This window comes from Penicillium atrosanguineum, assembly GCF_028827265.1.
Source record: "Penicillium atrosanguineum strain IBT 20685 chromosome Unknown utg000003l_segment0_segment0, whole genome shotgun sequence".
NCBI classification, from domain to species: domain Eukaryota; kingdom Fungi; phylum Ascomycota; class Eurotiomycetes; order Eurotiales; family Aspergillaceae; genus Penicillium; species Penicillium atrosanguineum.
The window spans coordinates 3,019,138-3,037,623 of record NW_026623135.1 but is presented as its reverse complement, the minus strand read 5'-3'; the positions used below and the strand labels follow the sequence as shown (position 1 = coordinate 3,037,623).

The window sequence follows — 18,486 nt, the reverse complement described above, 5'->3', positions numbered from 1 at the left end:
TCGTTATATGCGTGAGCAGAAACAGTAAGAAACGCGAGATGCAAATAGGAGCAACAGATAAAGGCTATTATCCCAGGCCTAGTTGGAGGTTGAGGATTTGCGGCCTGGGACTAAGATCTCTACTAACCCATCATCTTCGCCGTCACTGCTGTCGTTTTGGTCGTCATCGAAATGGGAGCTCACGGCCCGTGGTCGGCGGAAACCGCTGTAGCGTGTCTGGCCCGGCAAGTTGGAATAACCCAATGACTCATTGATTATGGCTTCGTCTTCGTCATCTGAGTCGACCATCCCAGTGGCACTGGGTCCGACCATCTCGCCCATCTCATCGTCTTCATCTTCCACTTCGAGGGGCACGCGGACATTCCTTCGCACGGCTTCTGAACGATCGTCCCCATCCTCGTCGGATGAGTTGGACAGTGAGTCGGGTGGGCTGAAACCCGACTCGGGGAACGTGGGAGAGGCCCTATCTGCGCTGGCCGGGAAATCGGAGTTGGGGAACGCCGAGCCGCCTTCGCCCTCGTCGTCAACTCCTGCAATCACGAATGGGTTACTAGGCCATTCGGATTCATGGCGGTCATCATCGTCAATTCTTTCCTCGTCATCTTCGCCGTCTGCATTCTCACTTGCTTGCTGCTTTTGGGCCGCAAGACGTGCTGCCAGCTGGCGTCGAGCTCGAGAAGGACCAAGGCTCAAAGGAGCCGGGGGCGGTGGTAAAATGGGAATGGGCTGGCTAACAGAGTTCGAGGTCACCTGGCAACAATCAATATCAGTAAGAATTCAAGACCGTGAAGGATGATGACGAGTTCCGGCGAGAGGATGGCAGGGAAGAGATCTTCTGATAAGAGCACCAACTCAAAGCATGAAGCCCGAGATAGACAAAACGTCGACAAAAGCAGAATGGACAAGGATAACGATGCATTGAAGACCGGGGTGGTACCCAGAAACCCAATCTCGGCCGAAATCATTTCCAAACAAGAGATAGCGAGAGACCATGGTCAAGACGGCAAGTGAATGAAAAATTTAGCCTCAATCAAAGCGCTCGTAGCCAATGTCGGCATCGTCCAGGCCAATGTGCCAGCATCGTACAAAGAATTTTGAGGGCATGGGAAGGTGGAAATCGAGGCAGCGCACGCGCACGTCGGTCACGACTCGCATCTATCAACGTTTGGTTGAGAGGCGTTTACTCACATTCTCAGAATCGCCTTCAACAATGCCCGCGTCTCGTTCATCCTGGTCCTCCATTTCTTCATCCTCGTCATCATCGCTCGAGCTAGCAAAGCCGCTCAGGAGAGAGGACCCTCCACCGCCGAATGCCCCTCCAGAGACACTGCCCTGGTTAAGGTCGAAGCCTTGGAAGGAAGAACCGCCGGCACCACCATTAAGTCCGGCTTCAGCTAGCGCGTTAGAAGAATTGCTGCTGAAGCCTTGACCAGAGCTGATGACCGTCTGCCGAGGCCCAACAGCCATGTCTGGACGCACGCCGCCCAGAATGGCGTTATCCCGTTCCCGGGTTTCGGAGAGGGTTTGCTCGACATAGTCGATCCAGTCCGGGTTCAGTACTGCTTCCATGACGGAACGCGAAAGCAACTCAGGTGGGTGGCGTTCGCTGAACTTAACGACTTCTTCCGCTACCAGGGTAAGATGGCCCATGTAGCCAAGGCGGATCTGCTTAGTCTTTTGGGCCTCGTCGCTACGCTTCTGGCCTTCGACGATGGCATTCGTGACCTGGCCGTGTTCAAATACGTTAATGGCCAGGGCACGGTTGTAGCCACGTTCCATGGGGCCGTTGAAAACCTGCTGGACCACGTCGTACACAACATTATGAAGGAAGTTATTCCACGGGAATCGGAAGAAGAAGCCCTGAGGTCATGCAGTTAGAAAAAAGCTAGATGTTTCGGGTATAGTAAGGCACTCACCAGTATCGTGGGAACGACCTTGTTCTCGACGAACTGGATCTTCAAATAATCTCCGACCACGGGTTGTCCATCTGTGTCGTACTGGATATACTGCTCCGCGGCATCTTCGGCACCCCCATCGTTAGCTGTTTCGGTTTCCTGGGCGGATTCAGCTTCCGTGGGCTGTTCCTTTGAAGCGAAAAGAGGGGCTGGCACATCCTCCGGCTGGGCCGAGACTGGTTCCTGGTCTTTCTGGTCTGACGCGGATGCTTCATTCTCTTGAGATTCGCTCTCAAGCTTAATTTCGCCGACCTGGTCCGCGAGACCAGTAGGTGGAGACGGAGCACCGGTCTCGGTCTCGGTCTTTTCGGTAGGGACAGACTCAGCAGCAGATGTCTGTGAAGCTTCCGCTTTGCCCTCTTCCTTCTCACCTGCCAGATCATCAGAGGCACCGACGTCCTCAAAGCCCTCCTCTTCACCAGCACCTTGCAATACAGCCTTGCGAGCCTCAGGCGATCCGGTAGCCATAACCGAGTCATTTGTGAAGTCTGCGGTATCGTTGTATTCCAGACCCTCATGCTCCTCGCGGTGGGGGTTGAAGAATCCCTCGCGAATCAGTCTCACACGCTCCTCGTTGCGTTGCCGGACATATTCATCACTGCCAGGCTCATTGAGAAGGCCCATGTTACTACAGTGCAGCAACTCCGCCATCAACTCGCAAGTCTTGAAACGATCAAAGCCTAGGGGCTCGATTGTTGCGCCCCATGCGGAGCTCAGACGGCCTCGGTCGACAGACTTCAGCTGAGTACCATCATGGACAGCGTGCTTTGAGCTTTGGATCAGAGCCATGAAATCGGGAATGTGCTTGGCGAACGTTCGAAGTAAGTGGCCAAGGTAGATTGGGTCGTAAGGACTAGGCAGGGATTCAGGGCTGCCCATATTCTCCGGGTCATAGTCCGAGTTATTCTTGCGAATGACCTCAATCACGATCCCAACGCCCACAGTTAGCGGGTTACCGCCCTTCAGCATCGCATTTACCAGCAGCTGGATACACTCAGGAGAGACTAGTTGGCGTGTGAGGCTGTTAGGTCCGATGCACGACTGGTCGTTGGGGGTCGCATTCGCGGAGATCGTGATGATCGCTTTGAGGAAGTCGCCAGCAGAGGTTTGCACGGAGCCTGGGTAGTCGGGTGCAAGGAATGACAGCAGAGTCGGGATCAGGTCCTGAGACTGCAGCCAATCTACGGTGCCTTGCCCGCCCTCGGCCTTTTCCAAGCTGATGATCTTCAGCAGCAGATCCATGACCATAGGGTTATCGACATGCTGCAGTAGTGCGGTAACAATTCCATCCAGCGACTTCAAGAAATCCAGCATCTCCTCGGTCTTTTTATCGAGTAGGGTCTCGTTCACTTTAGTAAAATAAGAGGCCTGTATGGAGTCGAGAGGCGGGGGTCGTCGCAGGAAGCCCCAGAAGTCGCGCAGATAAGCGGTATTTGCCATCATGGACTCCAGAATGGACCATGTTTCCGAAGAAAGAACCTCGCACGCAACATACGCATGCTTCAAGCGGCTCTTCTCGACTCTTTCAAGGTCATCGGAGTCAAGCACACCCTTCAGCGGATCAGATCCCTTCTCTTCCTTCTCATCGTCGCCTTCGTTGTCTGTCTTTTCGTTTGACGCAGACTCGGCGCCTTCTTCCTTCATAGCGCCCGATTCATGGGCATCGTCGTCATTTTCTTCGTCGTCATTCACCAAGCTTGGTGCAGTGACATAGTCCATAAGCCGTTTCAAGACATGATCCTCGCGTAGGAATTCTATGAGTTTCGTATTATGCTGTTTCAGCTCCTGGATAATCTCCGGCTCATCCAGCAGGTCCTCGAGGGTGACCTCAGGCTTGTCGAGTAGGGTATCGATGGTGGAGATACTTGCATATCCCCCAAAACGCCAGAACATGATGGATTATATAGCCAGGAAACACGATTCATGGGACGTTTCGTTTCGTAGATCTCCGAGGTTTCGTTACGGAGTGTTTTATGGTACACAGGTCGACTGCGGGAGGAGGGTTTCGCCGGCAGGGCGACACACCAGTGTGTCCACAAAGAGTTGCGCAAGCTCGAGGGAGAGTCGAACTCAAACCGTGGCGAATAACAGGGATCGGAGAATCAAAATGATATATGGCTGAAGCGAAGCTGGCGCTGGGGTCTGGGGTTAGCGAACGACCGGGATGGGGCTGGTTGCATCAAGCACGGAGCTGATGGTGTGCAACCCGAAGCGCGGAACCTCACAAGACCGGTCCAGCCAGGGCCAAAGGAGCAGGCGAGGGGAGGAGGGCAAAGAACGAGTTAACGACGTACCTTCGGAGCTAAGGGAGTGACGCAGAAATGAGGGAGGAGAAATCGAGGGTTTTGAAGTTGTAAGGGGAAAAAGAAAGAGGGGCCGTTCCAAGTGCGGGAATGCAGGTCTTGCCGTCTTTCAACACCGGGCCATCCAGGAATCAAGCTGGAGTTGCGAGAAAGGTGAAAGATGATAAAGCCACGAGCCACGAGCAGCAGGAGCGTGAGTAATCGTAATCAGCGGGGATCGTAGCCCCGACCAACGCAGATAAGCACGGTACATACAAAGCCATTATGGTGGATATTCTGTGGGGTTTGTTTCTTCTCTTTTCTGTCTATTGAATCCTAGAATATTGGTATTTCAATCGAAAGTAGCAAAGTAGCTACTTTTTTTCTCATCCCTATACGATCACTAATACACATGCGGCTGGACATCCCTGCGTACGGAGTATCGGCCTCGCATATCATCTTCTTCGGATTGCTGGGAGAGGAGAGGACACATAATGAGGGGCGATTTTGGAGGCTGGAACTAGTTCATCACACAGAGACTATGCAATGACACACGATAAACCCATGGCTTCCTCACCGGTTTTCATTCTTTGGTCATCTGGGCCATGATGTGGGATGTGGGCATGGCGAAACCCGTACCAGGTACTTTCCTACTCGCCCGAGTTGCGTGGGGTGAGATGTACCCGCACCTCGATCCGATCTCGTCCAGTGCCCAACCCACGCCCAAACATCTGGACTCCGGAATGACAACTGTGGTGCATCAGAAGGCATTGAAACCCCAGCAGATAGGGTTCAGCTTCCAATTCAGGTATATCGTATTTAGTTATGATCAACATTTCATGTGTAAATAATCAACTTGGCCGTGTCCATAGAAGATGGATCACGTGAAGATACATAGCCTGAGGCCTTGACTGACGTCGCACTCCGCATTTATCGGTGCCTGTGGATGTGTACAGTCGATCTGATTCTAGTCGTCGGCTAAAGTAACCTACTCAACTGTCAACTGCACTGTCCTTAGCTCCGCGTGGACCACCACCGGTCATACTAGCAACCACCAGAGTTGCACCTACAACCTCGAACACCCCTCAGCACCATCTCTGCATCTTGCCCCTCATCCTCCGATCAGTCACCATGAATCGTCTATTCGGCGCAAAGAGTTCGGCTCCCAAGCCGACTCTAGACGGCGCAATCACCAAGGTACTTCCTTCGAAGAAACAATACCCATACACTCCACTAACAACCGACACCAGGTCGATGACCGCGTCTCCAGTATCGACGTCAAGCTCGCCGCGCTCAATTCCGAACTCTCAACTTACCAAGCTAAGCTCGCCAAAATGCGCGACGGACCGGGCAAGAATGCTCTGCGCCAGAAAGCCCTAAAGATCCTCCAACGACGGAAGCAGTACGAAGGACAGCGCGACCAGCTCTCACAGCAGTCATGGAACATGGAGCAGGCAGGCATGATGCAGGATAACCTGAAGAACGTGATGACTACGGTAGACGCGATGAAGACGACGACCAAGGAGCTGAAGAAGCAGTATGGCAAGGTCGACATCGACAAGATCGAGCAGATGCAGGACGAGATGGCCGATTTGATGGAAGTTGGCAATGAGATCCAGGAGAGCATCTCGCGGGCGTACGATGTGCCCGAGGAGGTTGACGAGGCGGATTTGGATGCGGAGCTGGAGGCTTTAGGCGAGGAGTCGATGTTTGAGACAGGCATGGGAGAGGGTGCTGTTCCGAGTTTCTTACAGGATGAGGTTGCGCCTCCGCAGTTTATTGATGAGCCGCCGGAGCATCAGCAGGTTAAGGAGGCTGCTGGTGGGCTCGGTTAATATGTTATGGGATCGTTGAGAGTGGCAAATATTAATTTGTGCTACGATAATGGAATGCGGAGTTGAGGATACTTTATACTTTTGGTTCCAAGGTTACGACTATGCGATATCGATATCATATGCAGCGTTTTGATCAGTGTGTTTCTGTTATTTATGCAAGTTAGGGTGCTTTTGTGAACCCTATGGTACAGTAGCGCCAGTAAATGCAGCGAATGCAAGTCCGAGAGAAGGTGCCCGTGTAGCGATGCAGGTGGTCATACACAATATGTGTAGTTTGTGGTAATCGAGATGCTCCGAATCAAGCTTTTCCCAGACCGACCAGTACCAGCAGCGCGATATTCATCACGGCAATGAGTAACCAGACCAGCACCGCGATGATGGAGAGGGCCCAGTGATTGCGCATCCCAATTTTCTCAACTTCCACCTCTCCGTCCCCTTCGCTGGTTTGCTCGGCGGGTACGGTCATATATTTGTTGAAGCAAGTAAACCAAATCAAAGGAGCCGAGACGAATGGCAGGATGACACTTAAAACGACCTGACTCGCGGTCAAGGTCTTGTCAAGTCCTTCCTTGCCCACAGCGGCAGCGATGATAATGCTGGGGATAATGCTGATGGAGCGAGTGATGAGTCGTCGAAGCCATGGTTTGATGCTCCAGTTCAACATACCCTCGCTGACCATTTGGCCAGCCATGGTGCATACAATTCCAGCAGATATACCGGACAGCAGAAGTGCCAGTGCGAAAACGAGAGCGGCGCCCTTGGAGATTGATGAGGAAAGTAATTTATGAATGCCGAAGAGATCAGCGGAAGCGCCACCAGGAACGTCGTATAGGGCGGAACCAGCGACAATGAGAATAGCGCTATTGACAAAAAGAGCAAACGTGAAGAGCGACAATGACAACTCGATGATAGAGTATTTCATGCAGCTACGGATAGCTTGAATCGAAGGGCGATATTCAACTTCACCGCCAGTGCTTCCCAGGGGCACAGTGGACTGTACGTAGCCCTCGGTGACATCGAAGTCTTTGAGACGGGACTGAACAACTCCACTGCCAAGAAAGAGGGAATGTGGCATGACGGTTGCACCGAGGATACCGCAACTTTGGTAGAGACTATAATTCACGGTTAGTCGTTGTTCACCATATCTGACCATGGTTCTTGACTCACCCTTCAGATTGGACAATTGCAGACGACGGGAGATAGCCTCGGAAGACTTCCCCAACTGACTGATTCTTGATGAGAGACAGCTGAATGCAAAAGCAGATAACCACGGCCAGCACGAGGCCCATGACAAAAAATTCAAACAAGCGCAACCCCCACATGGACCCGTTGGGACGCCAGAAGAGTAGTAGAAAGAACACATCCACCAGCGTGATAGCACATCCCGCTACCAAGGGTATGCCTCCCAGCAAGTTCAGCGCGATCGCAGAACCAACAACCTCTGCAATATCCGTTGCAATGATAGCCGCTTCCGATAAGAAGTAAAGGAAATATACCAGCCAGCGAGGCAGATGCGCACGGCAATTTTCAGCCAGATTGAGACCCGTCACAGATCCCAGCTTGATACACAACGACTGCAGTAGGATCGCAAAGAGGTTGGACAGGAGAACTATGAACAGCAAGGCATACTTAAACTCCGCACCGGCTGCAACGTCGGTGGCATAGTTTCCCGGGTCGATATATGCGACCGCGATGAGGAAGCCGGGCCCGACAAAACGGGCGAATTTGACCAATCTGCGAGTGCAGCTTGCAGTTGACGAGGAAAAGAATGATTGGAATTGGAAAGGACGGTGAGGTAATCCGCACGTCCTCGAAGGTGGTTCACACCCCGAGGTCGTGGCGAACACTTCACCGTCCGCGGTCTTCTCTTTGACAGGATCCGGGTCACCGATGATGTGCGGTCGTAAGTCTAGGGATAATGTATCCTCTCCTGTGCCTATACTGTTGCCGGCAGCAAGTCTACGGTGGACTCTAGAGTTGGCGAGGCCGTTGAAGTCATTGCGGGTGGTGGTGTCTGGACTGAAGGGCGGTGGACTCTGGTTCCACGCCGGATGGGCGATTGTGTCGTCGTTCCGCGAGGGGCAATTCATTGTGTACTTGGCCCGTCTGTCGTCTGTCGTCTGTCGTGGGTGCAGGCTGATGTCTTTTAAGTCCTTGCAGTCGGGAGCAGGTCGGAGCGCTGATCGGACCAGAAAAAGAAACCGAGTACCCTGTTGGGAGAGTCCGGAAATGCCCGACTAATTTTTGGTCGCGCAGCACCGATTATCCATTGAGGGTTCTTTCCTAAGATTGCGAACAATGGCGATCAAGATTTGGTACTTTGGGAGAAAATGTGGTAATCTGAGCCCAATGCTGGATTTAAGGTCCGGTTCTGCAGTGGCCACGGTCTGGGCGCATTCAAAAGATCGCCCGCATTTCTCGCCCTATCGCGGGGCATCGCAAACGGCGGAGGTGGTCCACCCGAGAGCGTGTTCCACCATAACCGGTCTAACCCATGGGTTATACCTTACGAGCACACGACCGTTCATCGTAGGACATAGCAGGTTCCAAGGCCCTAGGTTCTAGATCCCTAGGTCAGAAGACCCGGGTCCTAACTTTCGGGTTACTCATCATGGCGCATACACGAACAAACAAACAGGCCTACCCTAGCATGGGACACCGGATAGCTTCGTCATTGCAGATTGGACATGTGCAGGATCACCATTGGCCACTTGAACGGTGCACGCTGGCCCGTCAACTAAGGCTATGTTCAAGATGGTAGTAAGAGTACCCCAGGTGTGGAGTGATGATGTGACCGGTCGCAAACAGTAAGATGTAAATACGCTCAGTTAGGGTTTTCCAAAACAAACAACCAGATCACAACATGCAAGGATGAGATGGACTGATGCAAGATCCTCAGGAAAGAGGGTAAATTTACCAGATTATATGCAGAATGACATGTCTAGTCTCTAGGCCAAGTCCACGTTGGACCGCCGGTGCCGGTTGCCCTTAGCAACGAGTTTATCCGCACGTTGTTTACTCCTCCACCTTGGGATCCAACCAACCCCAAGGTTCGTCTCACTAGACTTGTTCTCGGTCCAAAGTTGAGTGGAGTCTCGATCCTCAATGTTGCCGTTGGCAGCAAGACACTAGCTCACGCCTCATATTGCCCCCCCCGGCTGCCCGGATTGTTTTCCTACTCTTATTTCCCCTCCCCATCCTGCATTGCTTTTGGTTTCTTGCTTGTTTTCTTCTTCCATCGGGGCCAGTTACTTAACCGCCCATTTCAGCTTGTCATTTTTTTGTTTTCCTGATTTCTTGCATTGAAAGCTCCCGTGAGTGTGACCTGCCTTTACCCGTGTCGGACCTGGACTGACAGGTTGTAGTTGCTGGTCAAAGGTGATAAGCGATGGCACCAAGTACCACTGGTCCACAGATTTTTGACGACGCCAACCGTTCTCCCACCAGATCGTCCGTCTTCCGGACCATGTTGTCCAAGCCTCACAAGAGGAACCAGTCTGCGGACGACGCCCTGCCCCCACCCTTCCATTTGAGCAACCCCGTGGGCACCGCACCCTTCCCTTTTGCCGAGGGCCCTGCTCCGGCCCCAGGCCATCTTCCGCTGGCTGAGATCGTCCCGAATCGCGATGCCGGGGAGAACAACGTGCCTACTCCCAAGAACGGAAACAAGAACGGCAAGATTGTGCATAAGAAAACCAAAAGTGCAGTCTCTCTCAAATCATTGAGAAATTACATGGAGCGAAAGTCGGAGGAAACACCCCAGGAAGACCTGGACGAGAAGTCTCCAAAGAAGACCAAGTCATCTACCAGTCTTTCTGCCCTTTTAAAGCGGTCCCAGCGGGGACGCAAAGGCGATAACTCCAAGCAGAGCCGCGACAAGGAAAATCGAAGCCCGACAGACCTCGTCGATAGCATGCCACCCCCATCACCGGTCTGGGCAGCAACCCCGGCCTACCCCGAATCGGTCACGCGATCGCGACACAATTCGACTGCAGACAGACGGCGTAGTGTCGCCGAGGAGGTGTCCCTCTACACCCCCAAGGGATACAGTCCAGCCCAACAGCGGAACTTCTACGATTACCAGCAGCAGCCGCCATCACTTACCAGACCAGGCGAGCCCAAGGCTCGACCAAAGTCCGACATCCTTACCGGGGGCAGAAAGATGAAGGATTATCTGGGGCCTGCGCAACGTACACCCTCGGGAGACAGTGATGGCACTCGAAATGATAGTGCATCAAATAAGACGCGGACAGCTGACAGGTCTCGAAAGACGTCTGCTCCCGATTCATCTACGACATCTCCGGTTAAAGAAGAGCAGGCCCCCAAGAGACTGTCTCGGGTGCAGGCTGCAATCTCGGCTTTCAACGCAAAGGATCGGGATGCAGATGTGCAGAAACACCTGAACTCGAAGGATCTGGAGAGCGAGTTCGAGAAGTTGCTAGATGCGAGGAACATTCCCCATAACATGAGAGACAAGATGCGGTCCCTTGATACCAACATCAAAGCCGACTTCATCCAGAAGGACCGGACAGAAAACGGCACGCCTCACAGTGCTGGAACTTCGGAGAGCCGTCGGGGACGTGGCAAGGAATCCAAGGATGACCGTCGACCTGATGACCGCAAGGGCTCACGCTCGCGCTCTCGAAGCCGGGGTTTCACATTCGGTAGAGGCTCATCGTCTCCTAGTAAGAAGGCACGACCAGAAAGCGGAACATTTAACCGCCCACGCTCGGTCGATCTGTCACAGCCTGTTGGCGTTTATACAGCCCTCAGCGCAGTGGGCTCAACTGCATCTCTGCATGAAGCGGCGGTTGTTGACACCGCTGCTGATCCATCTGACTTTGTGCATTACTTGAGAGAGATCCAGAAACCGGAAATGATCGAAGTAGGAAAGATCCACAAGCTTCGTCTCCTACTTCGGAACGAAACTGTGGCCTGGGTTGATGGCTTCATCGCCGAAGGTGGCATGGACGAGATCGTCCAGCTCATCTATCGTATTATGAAAATGGAATGGAGGTATGTATACCTAATCTTGTTTACTTGAGATTCTTACTGACTAGTTATGCAGAGAGGACCACGAAGACACACTTCTTCACGAAGCTTTGCTTTGCCTCAAGGGACTTTGCACCACATCTGCAGCTCTTGCCCATCTGACTGCGATCGAGGCAGACCTCTTCCCTGCGTTACTGAAGATGCTGTTTGATGAGGAAAAGAAGGGCCCAAGCGAGTTCACGACTCGGAGCATCATTATGAACCTGATGTTCACACAGGTGTGCCCAGTGAGCCCTGATGAAATACCAGGCAAGCGTGCGGAGCGAATCCTATCATACCTGCGTGACCCATCCCCTGAGGAGGAAAATCAGCCGGTCTCTTTCATCGCCAATATATACCAGTCTCGGCCTTACCGCATCTGGGCCAAGGAAGTCTCCAATGTTACTAAGGAAGTTTTTTGGATCTTTCTCCACCATCTGAATGTGATCCCACTCCCCAAGCCCAATCTCAAGTCCGATGATCCCTTCGTCGAGAAGCGCCCGGCGGATGCCCGTTCTTACTACCTGCGACACTTCCCTCCTCCTCGTCCCCCGGTCCCCGCCGCTCCATACGTCGGCGGAGTCGAATGGGATGCAACCAACTACCTCGCCTCGCATCTAGATCTTTTGAACGCGATCATCTCATCTTTGCCAACGGAGGAAGCACGAAACCAGCTCCGATCTGAACTTCGCGCTTCCGGCTTCGAGAAGGTCATGGGAGGCAGTCTCCGCACTTGCAAGGAGAAGTTCTACTCCGCCGTCCACGACGGTCTTCGCACATGGGTAGCTGCCGCGGCCGAAGATGGCTGGGCCTACACTTCTGTCCGTGAGGGTCCTCGCGCCGGAGACCCAGGCTCGCCTTCCAAATCTCCCAAGAAGATTCCTGGCAGCCCCAAGAAGGGCTTGCTCGACGAAAAGCCACCTCAGCTACACCTTGCCCTTGATGTCCCTCTTCCTGGTCCGATTTCCGTTCCTGGAACCCCGTCCAGCGACATGCCACGCTGGCTTTAAATGTCTTACAAACAAGCGTTGTTGGACCAATTCTCTTCTCTTCTTGTCCCTTTTTCTCCCTTTCATACTGTCTATCTTTTACACGCCTCATGACTCGGAGTTTTCGGTTATTTGCTTAAAGGGCCGGGGCCAGCTCATCCTGGTCGCCTGATTTCGCCCTATTGGAGTTTCTTTGGTTAATTTTGTTTTTACTGGCGTTGGCATTACTGGTGTTGCTTGGAGTTGCATATTTAAGTCCAGAATTTCCTGGCGGCTATGATGTGATGAAGTCAAGTTACAGTGCAGGTGGCGGGGCAAGATGGAGAGAGATACTGATGGATGTGGTCTACTCTCTCGTCTTCTCACGGATAGCGACGCCTGCAGCCCTGACTAGATTTGCTCATGGCATTTGACCAATGACAGATATGAGAATTGCACGATTCGTCAAATAGTACTTGATGGTATTTGATTTTGTAAATTAGTAGGAGATGGAAATAATGATGAATATGAGTATGCGATTTGGGAATCTATTCTGGTAGTGTACAATGTGAAATAGCATCAACAATATACAAGAACACAGTCATTTTCGTGCTTCTGTTAAGATGACTCGTTCTTCTCATCAGCTCGGTTCGGACCGCGAGGCGGCGGCGCAGAGAACACGCCACGGATACTAGCAAAGACATTCTCGCGAATCTATACACACATTTGTCAGTCCAAATCCAATCAATGGACCAAAACGCAGAGAAGTACTTACCCCATCGAACGGCGTATCCTTAGTGTCCCAATTCATAAACAGCACCGCGTAAATCACAACAACTGCAAGACCTCGTCAGCGACCATATTCTCACACCGACCAATGATCGAAACTCACATCCAATGATAGCCCACTGCGCCAACTGCACGCCCTTTACAAATTGAGGCCGAGCATACTTCAGCGCCGCGCGCCGGCGGTACTTCCGCTCAAGTCGGAACTGATGTTTCTGTGAGAGCTTCGACATGTCTGGGGGCCATTGTCGCTTGGGCTTGTATTTGCTGTAGCGATCTCCTTCGGAGGGAGAGGGGGTGTGGTTATCGGAGGAGAGGCGGAAGGGGGAAGATTGGTGGGTGGATGTGCTGGAGAAGAGCCGTGTGGAGAGGCAGGATGTTACAGGTTTCTGGAGAGTATAGGTGTTAGGTTGAGTTTGGAGAATTGGAGATCCATGGGTGTGGTCGTACAGTGAGCTGCCATGGTTGTCTGATCTGGGTCTTGAGGGTCGGACATGCGATGCGCGCCGACGGGGCGGCTGCTGTGAAGAGTTGTCTAATCATGGATTGTGTAGGCGGCAAATCAGGCTTGTGTAATTTTCGTATCGTATATGCTGGAGAGGTGCTGGTGATGATAGCGGGGAGGTTGACAGATTGAAGTCGCGCGGGCGAGAAATAATTTGATCTGCCGCTCTCCGCAGGTTCTCCGCATCCGCGCTATGATGAAGAGGAGCCAGTAAAGCTTATCAATGATCGCTTTCTCGTTTTGATCTATTCTTCACTTCACTTAGTCCGAAGTCTTCTTAAATGTCATTTGAAAGTTATTTTCTAAACAAATTCTCGCACGTGTCTGAGAAAATCCCCTGGATGGAGCAGATACACGCAGCCCCAAAGACGGATACGGGACGAATCATGACCTTTTTGAGGCGGAGTACACTCGGCCCAATGTCATTTTCCAGGATCTTAAGAGACTGGGAATAATTTGTTAGGAATGCTACCCAGCTGATCCCGAGCCGAAGTTGGACGACGAGGAGGATGAGTTGTAAAGGCACGAATTCACAGGCGGTAGATGACCAGTGCAATACTCTTGTGAAACTGTTACTCTTTTTTTTCCATACGGCTGATGTCCGTACATGTTTGGTTATTTCATAGAGATTACTAGCTATATTCGCGAGGTTTAGACCTCATGCGACGATGATCTTGTAAATCTCCTTTTCCCGGGCCTGCTCGTACGCACAATTCAGACAACACCCTCGGCAGAGAATCGCAGGCTCCCATTTCGTCAAGGATAAGAATTGTGCAGTCGGGTTACCAGCCGTCTGTACAATTGAAATGTGATCACCAGGTCGTCCATCGGGTGTCAGCACCGAGTTTGTCTGTACTTTATTCCCATATTCCTCCTTCAGAGGGGTCTGTCTTGAATGATTGCAAGGATAAGCATCGAGAAGTCCAAATAGTTGATCCACTCGTTCTCGAAGATTGATGGACTGTTTCTGTCCCCCAGCAGTGACTGAACATTCCAAGGCCAATCCTTGCACATGCTCTACAATTGCCAACGAGAGGTTGGAGTGAGCACCCTCCCGATTTATGCATACGGCTTTTGCTTGGCTCATCTTCTGACAAGGTTGATTACTTTGTTGTGTCCAGAAGTTATAGTCAACCTCGGCAAATATTTGACTGTGGTATCGATTTTGGTGGAAAATCAAACCGTCAAAAAGCTCCAGACCGCGGTTGTCGTTCAAATCGTATAAGTCACTACCAAGATGGAGGATGCTGGATGGGACGAGGGTCGTTGTACCCTCAGACTTGAGAACTAGATTGACATCATCCCAGGAGAACAGCTTGTATAGAAGTTCACTGGGGTTCAGTGTAACTTGCTTGGCACCTTGATTTTGAACTGCATCTGACGGATACCAGATCTCGCGATCAGAGTGTGCTTGCCACGTCGCCCCTTCATGGACGTAGACAGCCATACTGGCAACTCCCTCGTCTATGATACGAAGAAGTGCTCCTGATGGGTCACAACGGTAGCTCGCATGCTCAACAATCGATGCAAAGCTTTTTGCATGATTCGACTTTGCGAGAGCACTCTTTAGCTGCAGCAAAGCTTCAGAAAAAGAGGGCCACTTGAAGGGTAAAGTAACCCCTAATGCAGTTTCGCAACGTTGACGAAGACTCGCTCTGAAAGTTTCACCAAAAAGCAAGCTGAAAAAATTTGTTGAGACAGCAGGCCGCGGCCCAGAAAGGCCCCCCAACGATATGAAAATAGTGTCCGAGAGAGACAGGATGCATGTACCCATCGCTATCAGTGAATGTGGTGAACATAAAAGTCCCCACTCTTGCAGGTAGAGTTGCATGTACGCGGCAAAAGGAGCGTGGCTTGAGAATTTCAAAGTATGTGGAAGCTGAGCTTGCTTAACGGGTAGATCAAATAACGATTCAATCTTTCCCAGATAATGTGCTTGAAGTGATGTATCGCCATGGGAACCCGTGATTTCGATGGTGATGGAGGAAGACCGACATCCTTGGTGAATGATCAAGTTTTCGACTGTAACTATACAATCATCGGAGAATAAAACCACGGCGAGTGCTGTAATGTAGCCCATGCTGGCACATCCTCGTACCCGAACAATACATTTGTCTTCTTGTATAGCTCGAGAAAACTTGGATAATATATCACACATGCCATCCTGGCTCAACGATGCTAAAAGAGTCGAGGGTGCTTTCTGAGGAAGGTGTTGGTAGGCATCATGTATACGACAGATTTGTTTTGCAAGGATGGTTCCAAATCCGATCACCCCCAGCTTTCGGGAGAGGATCGTAGTGGCTTGCTGCAGCTGCTTGGGGCTGCTGAGGCGGGCGGAGTTCGGTAGCAAAGCTTTGGAGATTTTATAGAAGATTGTCGCAGCAGCTTCATTGCCATACACATTCTCGAGGCAAGTTGCCAAGAGTGCCACAGCTTGTCCGCCAGCTGATTGTGACATCAAGGAGGCAGCATCACCCTTCCGCCACCCTATTGTCACACCGAGGCTTTCCAACCGTTTACTGCTGCATCGCTGGAGGTGATCAGGGATCTGAGCCCTAAGGGGACCACTGATAGGAAACGAACCACCCAGCTTTTCTAACTGGATCATAGCAATGGGTTGCACATCGTCTGCGGAGAGTGCGCTGAGTACACTCGTGAAGGAGCCCAGGCCCAGTAGAGTTAAATTGCTGATGTCGCATTGCATGTCAAGTGAGTTCGACATGGTCACTTGAACTTGAGAGGATTGAGGATAGGAAAGAATTGCTGGTTGTTGTACACCATCGCGAAAAGGGCGCCATTCTTAAATGTAGCTTGCAAGCTAGGAGAAATAAAAACTCCGCCGCATGAGAGCAGGCGCTAAATATGGTGCTGTAGACTGCACAGCCATATCGGTCAACATCATCGAATGAATGTTGCTGTTCTTGTTTCAGAGCAGTACTTCTGTCAGGCTATTCCAAGTTGGTGAGCGGCAAGACATGCTTGTAGCGCTGAAGTGAAGGTCATTGTTTCAGTCCGGCGCTACTTTTTGTAGAGTAAGAATTACGAGGGCAGGAGTCCGAGAAGAAGAGCGTCGTATTCCAGAAAAGCCATCAGATCATGAACATGGAGTAGCACATGTCAAGAACAATTTTGGTAATAATGGCCATAATAAGTGGCGGGGGAGTTAAAAGGTCCACGGGTCGTCCGAGACACCGGGGTCTCCACAATCAAGGGCCCCGAGAATGTATGTAGCCCCGGATATCTCGAACGATCACATTCACCGTGGCACTACGCTGCCGAGATGATTTGAACTCGGGCAAAGACCCGATCGGCACAAGATCACGAGTATGACGTGAGAAAAACGGAAAAAAAAGCTGCTTGTTTCACATGTTCACATGCGACCGCGTCGGTGACCCCGTGACTGGGACCGGATCAATAATGATGCGGTGGACCTCGGCACTTTCATTGCTACGTGAGCGACGGCCGACCCTGCGACAAGGGAAATACCACCGGATCCACGGCTTTGCTTTATAAGACCGTCTTTCTCCCTGCATTGTGATCCGTGTTCTTCATCTCGTCCTGTGCTTGTATCGCCATCTTCCCCATATATCCCCAGACTTCATCTCTCATTGACGTCATGTCTTCAGGTAAGTACTTCGTTGCTCTAGAAAGCTGCCACAGGCAGCGTACAGCTTTACCGGAACATGGGGCTAAAGGTCATTTCCAGCTCAGCAACGCCTGAACCAGGTTTCCTCCCACTTCGGCCCTGCCGGCAAGAAGGGGGCCGCCTCCATCACCGAAAAACACCCCGATGATATTGTCGTGACATGTGCTCTGCGAACTGCCCTGACCAAGGGTGGCAAGGGTAGCTTCAAGGATACCGCTGCTGCTGACCTGCTTGCCGGTGTCTTCAAGGCCGTCATCAAAAAGTCCGGAATCGACCCCAAGGTCGTCGAGGATGTCGCCGTTGGCTCCGTCCTGCCCCCCGGTGGTGGTGCTACCGAGTTCCGTGCTGCCGCCCTCGTGGCTGGCTTCCCCGAGTCTACCGCTGTCAAGGCCCTGAACCGTCAGTGCTCCAGCGGTCTGCAGGCCATCGTTGACATTGCCAACGCTGTGCAGTCCGGCATGATCGATGTTGGTATCGGCGCTGGTGTTGAGAGCATGTCTTCCCAGTACGGCCCTGGTGCCGTGACCGAGTTCTCTGAGCTTCTCGAGAACCACCCCGAGTCCGCCAACTGCAAGGTCCCCATGGGTGTTCTATCCGAGGATATGGCCAAGGACCGTGGCATCTCTCGTGCTTCCCAGGATGCTTTCGCCGCTGCCTCATACCAGAAGGCCCTCAAGGCCCAAAAGGCTGGCCTCTTTGACGAGGAGATTGCTCCTCTCGAGGTCAAGTGGACCGACCCCAAATCCGGCGAGGAGAAGACCATCACCGTCAAGGCTGATGACGGTATCCGTGATGGCATTACCGCCGAGTCCCTGGGCAAGATCCGCCCTGCCTTTGCCAAGGATGGCTCCATCCACGCCGGTAACGCCTCCCAGATCTCCGACGGCGCCGCCGCTGTCCTGCTCATGAAGCGCTCTACTGCCGAGCGTCTGGGCCAGAAGATCATCGGAAAGTACGTTTCCGCCAGCATTGTCGGCGTCAAGCCCCTGCTCATGGGTGTTGGCCCCTGGAAGGCCATCCCCGTTGCCCTTGAGAAGGCCGGCATCACCAAGGACGATGTCGACATCTACGAGATCAACGAAGCCTTTGCTTCCCAGTGTGTGTGGTGTGTCAACGAGCTTGGCTTGCCCCAAGAAAAGGTCAACCCCAAGGGTGGTGCCATCGCCTTCGGTCACCCTCTTGGCTGCACTGGCTCCCGCCAGGTTAGCACACTTCTGACCGAGCTCAAGCGGACCAACAAGAAGATTGGTGTCACTAGCATGTGCGTCGGTACCGGTATGGGTATGGCCGCGGTCTGGGTCGCCGAGTAAATGCCGCTTCGTCTTTCTTTGTACATTGCACAGCGATTCGGATTTTTAGATCCACAAATTCTTTGATGTATTGACTACCTTTGAGGATACCACAAGATTGAATTTCATGTACATTTTTTGCCTTCAAGATCAAGCACTGCTCTGCTCTGTAAACCGTCATATTGCCGT

The 18,486-nt window shown here is 52.1% G+C and overlaps 7 protein-coding genes across 7 annotated transcripts; 3 read left to right on the top strand and 4 right to left on the bottom strand.

Annotated features, from left to right (window-relative positions):
• Positions 1–78: 78 nt before the first annotated feature.
• N7443_004575 (SAPS family protein) lies at positions 79–3,848 on the bottom strand (the record flags this gene model as incomplete). Its single annotated transcript, XM_056884631.1, has 3 exons — positions 79–750; positions 1,189–1,860; positions 1,917–3,848. The coding sequence occupies 3 exons, from the start codon at positions 3,846–3,848 to the stop codon at positions 79–81; spliced, it is 3,276 nt and encodes a 1,091-aa protein (XP_056742909.1).
• Positions 3,849–5,368: 1,520 nt separating this feature from the next.
• On the top strand, positions 5,369–6,072 carry N7443_004574 (putative SNF7 family protein (Cta1); the record flags this gene model as incomplete). Its single annotated transcript, XM_056884630.1, has 2 exons — positions 5,369–5,434; positions 5,488–6,072. The coding sequence occupies 2 exons, from the start codon at positions 5,369–5,371 to the stop codon at positions 6,070–6,072; spliced, it is 651 nt and encodes a 216-aa protein (XP_056742908.1).
• Positions 6,073–6,370: 298 nt separating this feature from the next.
• On the bottom strand, positions 6,371–8,162 carry N7443_004573 (uncharacterized protein; the record flags this gene model as incomplete). Its single annotated transcript, XM_056884629.1, has 2 exons — positions 6,371–7,184; positions 7,240–8,162. The coding sequence occupies 2 exons, from the start codon at positions 8,160–8,162 to the stop codon at positions 6,371–6,373; spliced, it is 1,737 nt and encodes a 578-aa protein (XP_056742907.1).
• A 1,298-nt stretch (positions 8,163–9,460) lies between these two features.
• On the top strand, positions 9,461–12,113 carry N7443_004572 (uncharacterized protein; the record flags this gene model as incomplete). The annotated part of the gene is made up of 2 exons (XM_056884628.1): positions 9,461–11,088; positions 11,141–12,113. The coding sequence occupies 2 exons, from the start codon at positions 9,461–9,463 to the stop codon at positions 12,111–12,113; spliced, it is 2,601 nt and encodes an 866-aa protein (XP_056742906.1).
• A 576-nt stretch (positions 12,114–12,689) lies between these two features.
• On the bottom strand, positions 12,690–13,400 carry N7443_004571 (uncharacterized protein; the record flags this gene model as incomplete). Its single annotated transcript, XM_056884627.1, has 4 exons — positions 12,690–12,785; positions 12,847–12,908; positions 12,964–13,246; positions 13,308–13,400. The coding sequence occupies 4 exons, from the start codon at positions 13,398–13,400 to the stop codon at positions 12,690–12,692; spliced, it is 534 nt and encodes a 177-aa protein (XP_056742905.1).
• A 620-nt stretch (positions 13,401–14,020) lies between these two features.
• N7443_004570 (uncharacterized protein) lies at positions 14,021–16,084 on the bottom strand (the record flags this gene model as incomplete). The annotated part of the gene is made up of 1 exon (XM_056884626.1): positions 14,021–16,084. One exon carries the CDS (start codon positions 16,082–16,084, stop codon positions 14,021–14,023), a length of 2,064 nt encoding a protein of 687 aa, XP_056742904.1.
• An 894-nt stretch (positions 16,085–16,978) lies between these two features.
• N7443_004569 (3-ketoacyl-coA thiolase peroxisomal A precursor) lies at positions 16,979–18,318 on the top strand (the record flags this gene model as incomplete). Its single annotated transcript, XM_056884625.1, has 2 exons — positions 16,979–16,988; positions 17,069–18,318. The coding sequence occupies 2 exons, from the start codon at positions 16,979–16,981 to the stop codon at positions 18,316–18,318; spliced, it is 1,260 nt and encodes a 419-aa protein (XP_056742903.1).
• Between the last annotated feature and the right edge of the window lie 168 nt (positions 18,319–18,486).